This window comes from Varanus komodoensis, unplaced genomic scaffold (genome assembly GCF_004798865.1).
Source record: "Varanus komodoensis strain SLA01 unplaced genomic scaffold, ASM479886v1 scaffold51, whole genome shotgun sequence".
NCBI classification, from domain to species: domain Eukaryota; kingdom Metazoa; phylum Chordata; class Lepidosauria; order Squamata; family Varanidae; genus Varanus; species Varanus komodoensis.
In genome coordinates this window covers 2,074,275-2,091,224 of record NW_025336100.1, presented here as the reverse complement: position 1 = coordinate 2,091,224, position 16,950 = coordinate 2,074,275, and the positions used below count along the sequence as shown (strand labels likewise).

General features: G+C 46.7%; 1 protein-coding gene across 7 annotated transcripts in view; it reads left to right on the top strand.

Annotated features, from left to right (window-relative positions):
- HGSNAT (heparan-alpha-glucosaminide N-acetyltransferase) overlaps positions 1-16,950 on the top strand; it is a 75,874-nt gene that overhangs the window by 3,964 nt on the left and 54,960 nt on the right. For 3 of the 7 annotated variants that reach the window (XM_044447231.1, XM_044447228.1, XM_044447229.1), the window contains 2 exons: positions 2,986-3,101; positions 4,904-5,040. In XM_044447231.1, the coding sequence (XP_044303166.1) occupies positions 2,986-3,101; positions 4,904-5,040 (253 nt within the window). Of the gene's footprint in view, positions 1-2,670; positions 2,840-2,985; positions 3,102-4,903; positions 5,041-16,950 lie in introns of those variants that run through there. The other 4 variants (XM_044447230.1, XM_044447232.1, XM_044447233.1 and 1 more) reach the window with 4 other exon arrangements.

The following is a 16,950-nucleotide window of genomic DNA, read 5'->3' as shown; positions in this document are numbered from 1 at the left end:
CTATAATTAGTGGCCATCTCTGGATCCAGTGACGCCTTCTTCAGGACCGGTCGGACTACCGCCTCCTTTAAAGGGGCAGGCACCCGACCCTCCCTTAGAGAAGCGTTAATCACTTCCAAAATCCAGGTCCGAATCCCGTGCTTGGAATTATTTATTAACCAAGACGGGCAAGGGTCCAGTAGGCAAGAGGTGGGACGTACTCGTCCAAGCACCTTGTCCACATCATCGGGCCGCAATAACTGAAAGTTGGCCCTCCTGAAGTCCCAGCTTCTAGTGCTCGACTTGCTCCACGTCCGCATTCCCCTGATCTCAAAGCAAAGGATGGAGTGATCACTCGCATCCAGAGCTCCCGTAATCTGTACTTCATCTATCAGCTCTTCCCTGTTGGTCAAGACCAAGTCAAGGATGTTTCCCCCCCTTGTCGCCTCTCAGATCCTCTGTCTGAAAAACCCTCCCTCTATAGCTTCTAGGAAGCAACGTGATCTGGCTGTCACCACCGAGTGAGTCTCCCAACTAATATCAGGGAGATTGAAATCTCCCATAATTACTGTGTTCCTCCCCCAAGATATTCTTAGAATCTGATCTGTCAGGACATCATCCAGGGTCTCAAGTTGACCTGGAGGGTGATAGCATACCCCCACTGTCAGGTCTCTTTCCCTGCCAAAATCCCTTAGTTTCACCCAGACTGCCTCTACCCAATCCCCATCTGTGCTGCATTCTATCTCCCTGCATGCTATCCCTTCCCTGACATATAAAGCTACGCCCCCACTCCTCTTTCCTTTCCCGTCTTTTCTAAACAGGTGATACCCCTCTGTGTTCACATTCCAGTCTTGCCTTTCATCCCACCAAGTTTCTGTGATTCCCACCAGGTCATACCCACCTATTCCCAGGAGAGCTTCAAGTTCTTCCTGCTTATTACCCATGCTCCTAGCATTAGTGTACATGCACCTCAACTCCTTCCCACTGCTTCCTTTCTTTGGAGTCCTCCGCCTCCTCCTTCCTCCCATCTTCCCTGATACCTGGCCTCTCTTTGTAGCAGTCCTGTCAGTCCCTACAGTACTTCTAAAACCCTGCTCCCAGAGCCCTGATCCTCTCCTCGCACTTGTCCAGTGCAGACAAGTTTCTGGGGGGTCTGACCTCCTCCCACCCAGCTCAGTTTAAAGGCTTCCGGATGAAGCTCGCTAGAGCATCTCCAAAGGACCTTTTCCCCATCCTCGTGAGGTGCAACCTGTCCCTTGCCAGAAGTCCACTGGCAAGAAACTGGGTGCCATGGTCAAGGAACCCGAAGTGTTCTTTCTGGGGCCATACCCTAAGCCAGTCATTCACCTTGGCGACCCTCCTATCCCTTCCTGGCCCAAATCCCTGGACCGGTAACATCGATGAGAAGGTCACTTGAGCCTTAAGGTCCCTGAGTTTCTTCCCCAAAGCCTCAAAGTCCCTGGTAATCCTCAATCTTCATGTATTTAATTTATATGCAGAGCACATCATGAGAAAGGCAGGCCTAGATGAATCACCAGTTGGAATTAAGATTGCTGGGAGAAATATCAACCTCATATATGCAGATGATACCACTCTAATGGCAGAAAGTGAAGAGGAACTAAAGAGACTCTTGATGCGGGTGAAAGAGAAAAGCACAAAAGTTGGCTTGGAACTCAACATTAAGAAAACTAAGATCATGGCATCCGGTCCTATCGCCTCCTGGCAAATACATGGGGAAGAAATGGAGGTAATGACAGATTTTATTTTCCTGGGCTCCAAGATCACCGCAGAAAGGGACTGCAACCAAGAGATTAAAAGACGCTTGCTCCTGGGGAGGAAAGCTATGGCAAATCTAGACAGCATACTAAAAAGCAGAGACATCACCCTGCCAACAAAAGTGCATATAGTCAAGGCTATGGTTTTCCCAGTTGCAATGTATGGCTGTGAAAGCTGGACCATAAGGAAGGCTGAGTGCCGAAGAATTGAGGCTTTTGAATTGGGGTGCTGGGGAAGACTCTTGTGAGTCCCTTGGACTGAAAGGAGATCAAAACAATCAGTCCTAGAGGAGATCAACCCTGACTGCTCTTTAGAAGGGCAGATCCTGAAGATGAAACTCAAATACTTGGGCCACCTAATGAGAAGGAACAACTCATTAGAGAAGACCCTGATGCCGGGAACAATTGACTGCAAAAGGAGAAGGTAGGGCAGAGGATGAGGTAGCTAGATGGAGACACTTGGGCAGTGGGTGTGAACTTGGGTGGACTCTGTGGGATGGTGGAGGACAGGAGAGCCTGGAGGAATGTTGTCCATGGGGTCATGATTTTGCAACTAACACACACAACCACATCTCTCCTCAGTCTTCTCTTCTTGCAACTGAACATACCCAATTCTTTCAATCTCTCCTCACAGGGCTTTGTTTCCAGTCCCTGGTTCATCTTGGTTGCCCGCCTCTGAACCCTTTCCAGCCTGACTCCTCCTTTCTTAAACTGTGGTGCCCAGAACTGGACACATTACTCCAGATGAGACCCAGCCAGTGCTGAGTAAAAGAACTCGTACTTCACCAGATTTGGAAGTGATACTTCTATTAATGCAGCCTAAAGGAGCCTTTGCCCTTTTTGTAGCCACATCACCTTGTTGGCTCATATTCAGCTTGTGAGCTACAACAATTCCAGGATCCTTCTCACCTGCAACATTGTTGAGCCAAGTATTCCCCATCTTGTAACAATGCATTTGGTTTTGTGTATATAATGCTATTTTGTGAAATTGGTCAAAGTTTGGGAGGAGAAAGCAGACCCACTCCCATTCATTGTAAAAGGAGTTTCCTGTAAGAATTGCATGACACTGGTGACCATTTGCAAAGGTATTTTGAGTTTATATGAGGTATCAGGATATGCAAACAGGAAAGGATCTATCATCCCAGAATTTGCAGTTCATCTGAGCTGCAAGGCCAGAAATGTTTGCCTAGCTAAATATTGAAGAGCTTCTCTCCCTTTATATCTCTAATAGATGTATCCAGACGACCATCCCTGGGTCTAAAAATTGATCAGGCCCTGTTACAAATTCCTAAAGAATTGCTCAGTGAGAACTTGACCATCTACTGGCTCTCAGATTATTGCTACCAGGTAATTTATATTCACTGGTAAATGTGTGTTATTTATAGAATATTATCCTAAGGACCCTACAAGAATGAAGTGATGTAAACTGGATATAATAATTCGCAAAGATTATCCAGACACTGGTACTTTTCTGTATTGTTTTTCTCTGGGAATTTAGGGCCTGGGGAAGGGCCTCTAGCACTCAGGACTTGGGAAGGAACTGAAACCTGTCTGTATGGATTCATACATTGTAAGAGGCATAGACTTTTCAGTTTTTCATGGTGAAATTCAGGCTGTAGAGAGAGAACCTAGGACTTGCAGTCCTGCTGCTGGTGGTGGAAAACATGGCATATTCAAATGCATGGAACAGAAACACAATGTAATATATATAATGTTGATACATGTATTAATGCTAATGAATGCTAATTTATGAGAAAGGTAAATCTACTTTAATGGAATGCAAAAGGAATATCTTACCATCTTAGGAAATCACAATTTATCAGAGTATCTCCAAGCATTATTTACAGCGACTAAAATAAAGAGCAGAAATTATCAGACATTGCATAATTTAAACAAAAATCTCTTATTTTTCCGTACTTATGACCTGAATACCATGGAAGTGTTACTACTTTCTAGAATTTTACCTATTAACTTTAAGTAATAGCAAATTGCCAGATATGTAGACATATTTATGGGTGAAGGAAGACAGGGAGGAGTGCATGCTTAAGAACCAGCAGTGAGAGCTACTGAAGTAGTTTAATTTTCCATCCACTCTCATGTGGTCTAAGATGGTTTGTTGAGATGGAACAGTAGTTGAAACCATGTTTTGTCAATGTGGACTTTGTGACAAATGACAATTAAGCTTTGTAAACCATGATGAACAACATGAATAGGCCATGTTATCTACCATCAGAGCTTACGATCACTGCCATACAAACTTGTGCTCCACTGTACCTTGTCATGACCCCAAGTTCCATATGAAACTCCTGCTTGGAGGTTGTAATTTCATGAGAACTGGATGAGAATGGGTTATATAAGGATTAAACAGATCATGGATTATACAAAGGATTGTTAAAGGACACTTTCTTCATGACAACCACTGTGGCTGTATATTTAAAAGGCAACCACATGTGCTCTGCATGCACCAACCTCACTGCCATGTTGTGCAAGTAACCCTACTATTAATTTATATTGCACTGGGAATTTTGAAGTACAGCTGTTCTTCATGACAGCCCCCATACTCACACCCCTAGGCAGAGTCCAAATATCCAGGCAGCTGTGTTGATCTGTACCCCATGTGTCTCTGTAATATGTCATTTTGTGAACAAGTCTAAATTGCTTATCCAATCCCAGAATACTTCCTCTTACAACAGGGATAGCTTTTTATAACTGGTGAGAAAATCTAATCCCAACCCCTGCTCCCTGCCCCAGCTACTCTGGGGAATTGTAGTTAAGCTCAGAAAGAAGGCTAAAGGAGATGACAGACAAAATGATCATGCCTGCTAATGAAAATGTCCTAGTGCTTTGACTCTGAATACTGACTCCATTACACTGCTGCTGTTAATGTAAGAAATTAGTCTAATTCCAAGAAAAAAATCACCTAGACAAATAGGGCAGTATAGACATTCAGATATAGTCATAGTCATGATAAAGTAAGATCATTTAGCATTATTTACTTTAGGGCACCATTTTACATTTTTTCTTTTAAAACAAAGTGTTGTTTCTGCTTTACTCTATTTACTGTGAATTTCAAAGATGGGTTTTTTCCTATATCTACACTTGAACAGCTGTTTCTTCTCAGCCTCCATGCATTTTTCCTTACTCTCCAGTGCTTGTATCAGGAGCTGATTTCTCTCCCCATAAACAGAACACCTGGAGAATCTAGTATTGCAGCTGTTGCGGTGGATTCTCAGCATGCAATCACTCTCATGATCAACAGTACTACAGAAGGCAAAGAATTTTGCAGGTTATTAATTTATTCTAATGTTTCTTGAAATCAATCATAACTGCTGGATTTGTGATGTTCTCAAGGTCCTGCTATGATGATTTCTTTGGTGAAATTATTGATTTATTGTAAGTTATTCATTTGGATAATTAGTTCAAAAATTGACTCAGTCTGTCCTCATATGTCACCCCTCCCATCCCGGCTACCATTCTTGTGACCCTGTGCCAAGCTGATTCTAAAGTAGCTAGGTCTCTCCTATACACCAGAGTTCTGTAGAACAGTATGAACACCTCCCTAGATCTGGTAACCATGCTTCTGGCTATATATCCAATGGTGGCATTTGCCTTCTTAACCACAGTGTCACACTGCTGGCTCAGGTTCAGCCTGCTGTTGACAAGTAGTTGCTGTTGCTTGGCAGAGCAGCAGAGGCATAGACTGGGAGAGAGTGCTGAGTGACCAGGGGACTGGCGAAGGCAAGGCAGGAACTGGGCAGGGGAGCAGAGGGCCAGGAGCAGCAGAGAGGAAGGGAGGCGGGCCCAGAGAGGCTAGAGGGGCCAGGAGGAAGTAACAGGCGGGGCCACCAGCCTGAGGGACTGATAAGGCCAAGCTTAGCCGTTGGCGGTGCCAGTGGACATGGCGCCAATGGCGATGCATTAAGGGCGATGTGACAAGGGCATCATCCCTTGTTTGCAGCCCTTAGCTGTGGCCTGGGCTGTCCGGGGACTCCCTTCCCTGGGACACAGAGGTTTGTTTGTTTGTTTTTTGTGCTGTGCTTTGCTTTCTTTTTCTTCTAATTTAAATTTAAGTTTATTTTATCCTTGTGTGTGTGTGCAAGTGGGTTTTTGTCTGGAAGAACTGGGCGAGTGAGAGGAACTGCAGGACAAACAAGGCAGGGGACCAAGGTAAGGTCTCGGAAGGGATACTGATGGCAGACCAGGAGATGGCCTTGGTGGGAGTCACGGGTGTTGCTGTCCGCTGCGACAGCTGCGACATGTTCGCCCTTCTCCCTCAGGAGAGGCAGGAATACACTTGTCCTTGGTGCAAGATGATGACCCTGCTAGAAGAGGAGGTGAGGTGCCTGAGGGCCAAGAGAGCTCTCCAAGCCCTCGGAAGCAGCCCTCCTCTGGACAGAGGGTTGAGGGAGAGGCCACAGGAGGAGCAGCTGTGGAGACATGGAGGGATGTCACCCACAGGAGGAGGAGGCCAGCATGGCCTCCTCCTTGCACGGCCTCCTCCTTCTCCTGGCACCAATCTGGAGCTGGGAAACAGGTTCTCTCCACTTGGGGAAGCTGGGGCTGATGAGGCTTCAGGGGACCAGCAGAACCCCCAGCCTGGGACGATAAGCGGCAAGGGGGCCGTTGCAGGAGAGGTGAGGGCCAGGGCACGGCCGCCCACCACCACCAGGAAGACAGGGCGGCAGGTGATGGTTGTTGGGGACTCCCTGCTGAGGGGCACTGAGGCGGCAGTGTGCTACCCCAACCTGGAGACAAGGGAGGTTTGCTGCCTGCCGGGCACACGCATCCGGCATGTGAAGGACAGAGTGGAGCATCTTGTTCGCTCCGGGGGTCACCAGCCACTCCTGGTGATCCATCTGGGCACAAATGACGTGGCCAGGCAGGGTATGGTTGGGATCACCAGGGACTTCAAGGCCTTGGGGAAGAAACTCAGGGAGCTAAAGGCCTAAGTGGCCTTCTTGCCAATCTTACCTGTCCGGGGATTTGGGCCAGGAAGGGCCAGGAGGGCCTCCAAGGTGAACAACTCGCTTAGGGTGTGGTGCCAGAAGGAACGCTTTGGGTTCCTCGACCACGACACTCGTTTTCTTGCCAATGGACTTCCGGCAAGGGATGGGTTACACCTCACGAGGAGGGGGAAAAGGTCCTTTGGAGATGCTCTAGCGAGCTTCGTCCGGAAGACTTTAAACTGAGCTGGGGGGGGGGCGGTTCAGGTCCCCCAGTAACGTGTCTGCACTGGGCAAGTGTGGGGAGAGGATCAGGGCTCTGGGAGCAGGGTTTTAGAGGTACTGTAGGGACTGACAGGACCCCTACAGAGAGGGGCCAGGTATCAGGGAAGATGGGAGGAAGGAGGAGGCTGGGAACTCCAAGGAAAGGAAGCAGTGGGAAGGAGTTGAGGTGCATGTACACCAATGCTAGGAGCATGGGTAATAAGCAGGAACAGCTTGAAGCTCTCCTGGGAATAGGAGCGTATGACCTGGTGGGAATCACAGAAATCTGGTGGGATGAAAGGCAAGACTGGAATGTGAACATAGAAGGGTATCATCTTTTCAGAAAGAACAGGAAGGGAAAGAGGGGTGGGGGCATGGCTATATACATCAGGGAAGGGATAGGATGCAGTGAGATAGAATGCAGCACAGATGGGGATTGGGTAGAGGCAGTCTGGGTGAAACTTAGGGGTTCTGACAGGGAAAGAGACCTGACAGTGGGGGTATGTTATCGCCCTCCATGTCACCTTGAGACCCTGGATGATGTCCTGACAGGCCAGATTCAAAGGATATCTCGGGGGAGAGACACAGTAATTATGGGAGATTTCAATCTCCCTGATATTAGTTGGGAGACTCACTCGGCGGTGACAGCCAGGTCACGTCACTTCCTAGAAGCTATAGAGGGAGGGTTTTTCACACAGAGGATCCGAGAGGCGACAAGGGGGGAAAACATCCTTGATTTGGTCTTGACCAGGAACTGATAGATGAAGTACAGATTAGGGGAGCTCTGGATGCGAGTGATCACTCCATCCTTTGCTTTGAGATCAGGGGACTGGGGATGTGCAGCAGGTCGAGCACTAGAAGCTGGGACTTCAAGAGGGCCAACTTTGGCCAACTGAAGGCCAATCTGGGGAAAGTCTCCTGGGATAGGTTACTGGAAGGTAAGCGAGTTGAGGAGGGGTGGATGGCACTCAAAAGGGAGGTTTTGGAGGCGCAAGCCTTGACGATACCTCTAGTCAGTAAGGTGGGGAGGCAGAGGAGAGTGCCTCCATGAATGCGAAAGGGGGTGGTTAGAGGGATTAGATGAAAGAGGAACCTCCGTAGGAAATGGGTACTGGGGAAAATAGACAAAAGGGTATACCGGGAGGAGGAGGCCCGTTGCAGAAGGATTCTTCACAAGGCTAAGGCTGATTACGAGCTGAGACTTGCCTAGAATATCAAGAGCAACAAAAAGGACTTCTTTCAGAATGTAAATAGGAAGAGGAAGGGGAGACAAGTGGTGGTACCACTAAATAAGGAGGAAGGAGATCCAGTGACTGATATGAGGGAACAGGCACAGACGCTAAATGACTATTTTGCCTCTGTGTTCTCCCCAAAGCAAGATGGGGGATATCGGCATAGGAGATTGGATGAGGCTGGGCACTTAGGGGCACAGATTAGAGTCACCGCCCTTGAAGTCGAGGGGCTCCTCAGGGCATTGGACATTACAAAGGCGCCAGGCCCTGACGGGTTACACCCGAGAGTACTTAGAGAGTTGGCAGGGGTTCTCTCAGTCCCGCTGGCCTCCATTTTTGAGACCTCGTGGAGAATGGGTGAAGTTTCAGAGGACTGGAGGGTGGCATCAGTGGTCCCAATTTTCAAAAAGGGTAGTAGAAGGGACATGGGGAATTATAGACCTGTTAGCCTTACGTCCATTGTAGGAAAAACAATGGAAAGGCTCATAATAGAGAGAGATTTAGTGATGCTAGATAAGAAAGGGAGGCTGACAGCCACACAACACGGCTTCTGCAAAAACAGGTCCTGCCAGACAAACCTTGTGGAATTCTATGACAAGGTTTCGAGATGGCTAGATGGAGGGGATGCAGTGGATGTGGTATACCTGGATTTCAGCAAGGCCTTTGACAAAGTGCCCCATGATATCCTGGTGGAGAATCTGAGGAGTTTTGGGATGCACCAAAGCACTGTCCGGTGGATTAGGACATGGTTGACTGACCGAAAGCAGGGGGTAACCATTAGCGGGGAATCATCGGGATGGCAGCCAGTGACAAGCGGGGTCCCTCAGGGCTCTGTCCTGGGGCCGATCCTGTTTAATCTTTTCATTAATGACATGGAAGAAGGGGTGAACAGTCTGCTGACCAGATTCGCAGACGACACTTAAACTCGAGCAGTGACCACAACTGAGGAGCAGGGACTCCAGATCCAAAAGGATCTGGACAGACTATGGAAGTGGGCAGGAGACAACAGGATGGCGTTCAATGTGGATAAGTGCAAGGTCTTGCACTTGGGGCATAGGAATAGCTCTCATAAGTACAGGTTAGGTGACAAGTGGCTAGAGAGCAGCACTTGTGAAAGGGACCTCAGGGTACTGGTTGACTGCAGGCTAAACTTGAGTCAGCACTGTGATGAGGTGGTGAAGACGGCGAATGCCACCCTTGGTTGCATAGCCAGAAGTGTGAGTTCTAGATCAAGAGAGGTATTACTACCACTCTATATGACTCTGGTGCGCCCGCAACTGGAGTAATGTGCTCAGTTTTGGGCCCCTCATTACAGAAAGGATATAGCCAGGTTAGAGTCAGTGCAGCGTAGGGCCACAAGGTTGGTGGCCAATTTGAGGGAACTGGGTCTCTTCAGCCTGGAGAAGAGGAGACTCAGAGGGGATATGTTGGCGACATACACGTATGTGACGGAATGTCACATGGAGATGTGTAGAGACCTGTTCTCCCCGGCAGAGGAAGGCAGGACGCTCTCCAATAGAGCAAAGCTCAGGGAGCCAAGGTTCCATTTGAATGCCAGGAAGCACTTCCTGACAGTTAGGACCCCAAGGGTGTGGAATGGGCTTCCACGGGAGGTCGTTGAGGCCCCATCGGTGCAGGTGTTCAAGGATAGGCTGGACGTCCACATGGTGGGCATGTCGTGAACGGAGCCGGCTGGTGCTGGAGGTCAGACTAGATGGCCTGGTAGGTCCCTTCTGACTCGCTCTGTTTTCTATGTTTCTATGTACCTAGAGATCCCCCTCCTGTACCTGTGACACCTACTTCTGTGTTCCAAGTGCAAAGTCTTGCACTTATCCACCCTGAATGGCATCCTGTTGTCCCTGACCACTTCCACAGCCTGTCCAGATCCTTCTGGATCTGCATCACCTGCTCCTCAGTTGTGGCCACTGCCCCCACTTTGGTTTCATCTGCGAATTTAACAGACTTGTTATCCCCTCCTCCAGGTCTTTTATTAAAAAGTTAAACAGTATCAGTCCCAGAGCTGAGTCCTGAAGGACTCCACTTGTCACTGGCTGCCATCTTGATGATTCCCCATTGACAGTCACCCTCTGCTTGCAGTCCGTTAACTATGTCCTAATCCATCAGAAAGTGCATCAATCTATCCCAAAGCTCAACAATTTCTCAACCAGGATATCATGAAGCACATTTTCAAATGCCTTGCTGAGATTCAGGTAAACCACATCTACTGCATCCCCTCTGTCAAGCCACCTCAGGATCTTATAGAATTCTACAAGGTTCTTCTGGCAGGATCTGTTTTTATGAAATCTGTGCTGCATGGCTGCCAAACTCCTATCCCTAATTACGGTTTGTTTATTTATTTATTTATAAAATGTGTATGCTGTCCAATTACTTGCGTCTCTGGGCGGCTTACAACATAGATAAATTGACAACCCACTCTGGCTGCACGTTAATAAAATACAACAATAAAATTCAATATTAAATCATATTAAAATGTTGATTAAATAAAAAGGTCTTGACCTGGCACCGAAAAACATATAATTACAGCGCCAGGCGGACCTTTCTGGGGAGTGCATTCCATAGTCGGGGTGCCACCGCAGAAAATGCCCTCCTCCAGGTACTCTGTCTCCTAACGTCTTTCAGACAGGATTCCCAGAGGAGGGCTTCTGTTGCTAGGGTTTCTAGAGCTTTCCCTATTATGAGCCTTTCCATCATCTTCCCCAGAATGGACATAAGTCTTACTGGCCTGTAATTCCCCATAACCCCTCTCTTACCTTTTTTTGAAGATTGATACCACTGTTGCCACCCTCCAAGGCTCTGGAACTTCTCCCATTTTCTACAAGGCCTAAAAAAACGTAGGCCAATGGATGTGAGAGTACCCCTGCCAATTCCTGAAGTACCCTCAGGTATAGCCTATCAGGGCCTGGTGCCTTGTAACATCCAGAACCCTGAGGAGCTCCTTGAGGTCTAAGGGAGGTGACTGCAATCTGTGCCCCCATAACTACAACCTCATCTAGCCCCCCAGGTAGAACTCCCCTAAGCTTGGGGAGAACACAGAAGCAAAATAATCATTTAACATCTGTGCCTGTTCCTTTGCATCAGTTACCCTCCCTTTTAAGTGGTCCTACCGCCTGTCTCCCCTTCCTCTTTCTGTTTACATGAAAGTAGAAGCCCTTTTTGTTGCTCTTGATATTCTTGGTAAGTCTCAGCTCATAATCAGCCTTAGCCTTGTGAAGAACGCTTCATTGTGCCACAGTGTCCATTTCCTGTGAAGGTTCCTCTTCCTTTTAATCCCTTTTACCGCCTCTATTCACATCCATGGTGATGCCCTCCTCCCTGCTTTGCTAATCATTTAAGGTTTGCACCTCCAAGAACTCCCTTTTTAATGCCATCCACCCCTCCTGAACTCTCTTGCCTTCTAGTACCTTCTCCCAAGAGACTTCCCCCAACCTGGCCTTCAGTTGACTAAAGTTGGACCTCGAGAAATCCCAACTTCTAGTACTTGGCCTACCATTCCTCTGATCTCAAAGCATAAGATGGAGTAGTTGTTCACATCCAGAGTTCCCCTAATCTGCATGTCATCCACTCTTGGTCAGAACCAAGTTTAGGATGTTCCCCTCTCCCCCCACCCTTGTGGCCTCTCAGACCCTCTGGGTGAAAAACCCTCCCTCTATAGCTTCTAGGAGGTAATAGGACTTAGCCGCAGCCACCAAGTGCATCTCCCAACTAATATCAGGAAGTTTAAAGTCTTCCATTATGACCATGCCCCTCCCCTGGGATACCCTTCCACAGAAGACAACAGAAGAAGCTTCATAAAAAGGTTAGAAATTATCTGAAAACAAAAAGGACATGTATAGGAAGTGGAAGAAAGACTACAAAAGGAGCCAAGGCTACAAAGGAAGAATATGGGCAGGTAACATGGAATTGTAGGGATGGTGTCAGGAAGGTGAAAGCTAGGAATGAATCGATGCTAGTGGGGAATGCTAAAAGCAACAAAACATTCTTCAGATATGTTCAAAATAAAAGACAGAGGAAAGAAATGGGGGCTCAACTACTCAATGTGGATGACAAAATGAAACAGATTTCAAAGAAAATTGCTTGCTTCCTACTTTGGCTCAGTCTTTTCCCAAAAGAAGATCTAGAACCTTCTGGTGAAGGGGAAGTAGAAGCTGAAGGAATAGGATGCCAGCTCAAGATTGATAGGCAAATGGTCAAGGGTCATCTAATTGGATGGAATAAGTTCAAATCTCCAGGGACTGATGAACTCCATTCTAGAGTCATATGGACCTATTGGAAGACCTCTCAGAACCAATATCTATCATCTTTGAGAATTCATGGAAGAGAGGGGAAGTGCAAGATGACTGGAGATGGGCTAATGTTGTTTCTGTCTTCAAGAAAGGAAAAGAGAAGAACCTGGAAACTACGGACTGGTCAATGTGACATCAATCCCTGGGAAAATTCTGGAGCAGATTATAAAGCAGTCAATCTGCAAACACCTTGAATGCAATGCAGTGATTACTAAAAGCCAACAAGAACAAATCCTGGCATACTAATCTGATTTGATTTTTTTATTGGATAATCTTCCTGATGGAATGCTGTAGACATAATTTATCTTGGCTACAGCAAAGCTTTTGACAAAGTGCCCTGTGATCTCCTGATTAGCAAACTAGCTAAGAGTGGGCTAGATGGAACTATCAGGAGGATCCACATTTTTGACTCAAAGATTGCTCATGAATGGCACCTGCTCAGATTGGAGAGAGGTAACAAGTGGGGTACCACAGGATTCAATTCTGAGCCTGGCTATTAATGATTTGGATGAGGAAGTGCAGGGAACAATTATCAGATTTGCAGATGACTGAAAAGTGGATGGGATAGTTAATACCCTGAAAGACAGAAATAAGATTGAAGGTGATCATGATAGATTGGAGCACTGAACTAAAAACAACATAATGAATAAAATAAGTTAAATACTGTGACTGCATCTGTAAAGAACGCTTTGGACTCCCCAGTCCTGAACAACCTAGTTATTTAGTCACTGCAGAATAGCTTGCCACCTCTTCATTTCAGAAACTCTGGCACTCTGAAATCAGATAAACACATGAAGCTCATTTATACTTGGCAGGCTACTAGCTGAACAAACCAGTTAGTGTCTACCCTGATTGACAAGAATTATACAAGTCATCAGGCAGAGAAAGGTTTTTCTTGGCCATGCATACCCCAGATTCCTTACAAAAGCAGAATATTGTTTGCCATAAATTAATAAAACATATGGTCAAATATGTATATTTTGATTCTGGTTCCTGATTCCTAGCTGAGCAGATCAGAGGAAGCTGTCCCAGCTGTTCTAGGGACTCTCGGAGGCAAGCAGCCAAGATCCCAGAGAGTGAGTGACTAGGGAGAGCAAACAGGAGTTTGGCAGCTGAGTTGTATTGGGCAAAGAGACAAAGGCAGAGGCAAAGGAGTGAGGAACCTGGACTAGACCAACAACAGTCTTTTCCAAGAGACCGTGTGCTCCTGAGAGCTGAGACTAAAGGGGGCATGGCCAGAGAGCTGCAGCTGAAGGGGAGCGCCATGATTATTGGCAGCCGCTGTGTGGGTGGGGTTCTGGTTTCTGACTCCTACGTGAGTGGATCTGCCCCAGCTCCTCTAGTGACTCTGGGATACAAGCAGACAAGTTCCCAGAGAACAAGAGATCAAGGAGGGCTAACAGGAGTTTGGTGGTGAAGTTCAGAGAGGGAGGTCCCTATTTTTTTTCCTTTTTCTTTTTCCCCCTGAGTTCACTCCCTATGTTTTTTTCCTTGTAACACCCTCCCATTTACTGGTAGGACTGTGTTGTTAACCTTCAGGGAGAACAGGAGAAAGCACTAGTTGTTACAAGAGGCCCAGCAAGCTAGAAACAAAAGGCAGCAGAAAGAATGGATCAAAAAGACTCCACAGTGGTAGTGACCTGCAATATCTGTGCTATGTTTGTTTTCCTGCCTGAGGTCAACTTGGCTTACATGCATAACAAGTGCAAGTTACTAGCCCGGTTAGAAGAAAAAGTGAGAGCACTAGAGCAGCGAGTGTCCACCATCAAGGAAATAAAATAAGATGAAGAGTCTTTGGAAAGAGTGGTGGCATTACAACAACTAAGAGTAGTGCAGAAGCTAGAAGTGCAACAGTAAGCTGAAGCAGAAAAGGAGAATCCCTAGGCAAGGGAAAATGAGGAGGGTGCTCCCTGGAAAGAGGTGACAGGTGCAGAAGAACTAGAAGGCATACTGCACTGCAACCATGGAACCACAGAACCACTTTCAGTTATTTGAGGATGCCACTGGAGGGCAGCCTGCAGTGGAAGAACTGCAAGAACAACATGCAACAATGAACAAGAGGCTAAAGGTCAAGAAAGTCATGGCAGTGAAACCAATTCTTGCAAGAACAAGAAGAGAAGAGTGTTAGTTGAAGGAGGGAGGGAAAAACACCTCTGTCAGTAATGCACAAATTAATAGGTATAACTTAAAAAGGTAAAATCTGGCAATCATTGATGCATAACTACCCTGTTTCCCCGAAAATAAGACCTAACCCATGGGTCTTCAAACTACGGCCCAGGGGCCGGATCCAGCCCACCATGCCCATATGGACCCGCCGCATGCGTGTGCCCATGTGTGCACCCACTGCCGCCCACCTCGCCCCCCATGTGGGGAGGCAGCAGTTTGCTCACTCGGAGAAAACGATCTCCAAGCGAACAAGCCACTGTATCGTGCGCCCGCCTTGTGGCGCATGCCCGCTCCCGCCTCACCTCATCTCATCTCCCCTCAATGCGTGCCCCGCCTCAGCACGCGCCCCTACACGTGCTGCCCCCGCACCAGCCCGCACACACCGCTGGCACCACCTTTCCAGTCCACACCCAGCACTGGCACCTTTCAACTAGCCCCCTGACTAAAAAGTTTGAGGACCCCTGACCTAACTAGAAACTAAGTCCTAGCATGATTTTTCAGGATGCTCATAATAAAAGCCCTACCCCAAAAATAAGCCCCAGTTAAGATCATCAGTCAGATGGATGCATTTAGTATGTCTGTTGCAACACAATTTGGAGCTTGGAGAGTTAAGATGATGTTCCAGAAGAAGTTGACATGAGTGAATTTGAATAAATGTAGATTGTTGTACATGAAAAAACTAAGACATCACCTGAAAATAAGGGTCAACTAAGAACTGCTCAGGGTCACCATCTGGAGTAATTTACCAGTAGCCAGTTCTTCTCCAGAAAAAATCCTATGAAAGAAAACCTTTCGCTGTTGTGTATTTTGGGCATATGCACACCAGGGCACAGACCTTTTGGTCAACACTGAACAAGAGGCTAAAGATCAGTCTAGTAGCAGCAGTGATACCAAGTCTTGCAAGAACAAAAAGAGAAGAGTGTTAGTTGTACTCCCTGTTGTGTGGGAGGGAAATACATGTATGTAAGGAAGACCTGTGGACTTGTCAGGTATGCTGTCTTCCTGAAGAACAGATTAGTGATATAACTGAAAGACTGCAAGACTCATTCAGCCCACTGATATGTAACCCTTCCCTCTTATTTACGTTGGAACAAATAACACTGCCAAGTGGAGCTTTGAAGAAATCACATCAGACTTCAGGGAGGAAAGTCAAGAACTTTGGGGGCCAGATAGTTTTCAATTCAATCCTTCCAGTTCAAAGAAGAGGAATGGACATGGAAAGAAAAAAAATACTCTAAGAGAATGCCTGACTATGAAGGTGGTACATACCAACATGGGAGACTGGATTCTGGAACCATGAGTTGCACTTCCTGGAAAATGTACTGATGACAAAAGATGGGTTGTACCACACAAGGACTAGAAAGAAGGTGCTTGACCACAGCACAAAGAAGTTTATCAGGAGGACTGTAATCTGAATCCTGCGGGGCAGGCACAATTACACCTGGATATAACAATGGGCAGGACAAAGGCTTATGCATTACAATGGACAGAGCACCTCTAACAGTACCCAATAATACTATTCCAAAAAATGTAGGAAGAAAGCTAGAGTAAAAAGCACATGGCCTTCAATGTCTATATCCTAATGCCTGGAATATGGGAAACTAACAGCAAGGGAGGTGGTTGAGGCCTCATCAAGGGGTTGTTCAAGGAAAGATTGGACAACCACATGTTGGGTATTACATGAATGGAGCCCGCTGGAGCCAGGGGTCAGACTAGATGGCCAGGGAGACCCCTTCTGATTCATTATTTTTCAGTGTTTTTATGTTTCTCATTTGGATTCTTAATATAGGAGAGTGAGTACAGCCTGATAGGTATACTGAAACTTGGTGGGATGACTCCCATGACTGGAATTAAACAATTGAAGGGTATAACTTGTTCAAAAAGAGAAGAAGGAAGTGAAAAGGAGATGGAATCACATTATATGTTAAGGATGCATATCTTCTGCACAGAAATACATGAGGATGAGCTTAGTTGCCCCATTGAGAGCATCTGGATTAATATAAGTGGAGGAAAGGATAAAAGGAGCACAGTTGTTGGACTGCATCACTGGCCACCCAGTCAAGGAGAAGACAGGGATGAAACTTTTGAAAAGCAAATTGCCAGTGTTTCAAGGAAGGATGATGTCATGATTATAGGACACTTCAGTTTCTCCAGTATTTGTTGGGAGATAAATTCTGCCAAATATGGCCTGTCCACGAAATTCCTAACATATGTTGCTGATAACTTCCTCCAACAGAAAGTGGAGGAAGGAACAAGAGGAATGGCTATCCTTGACCTGATACTAACC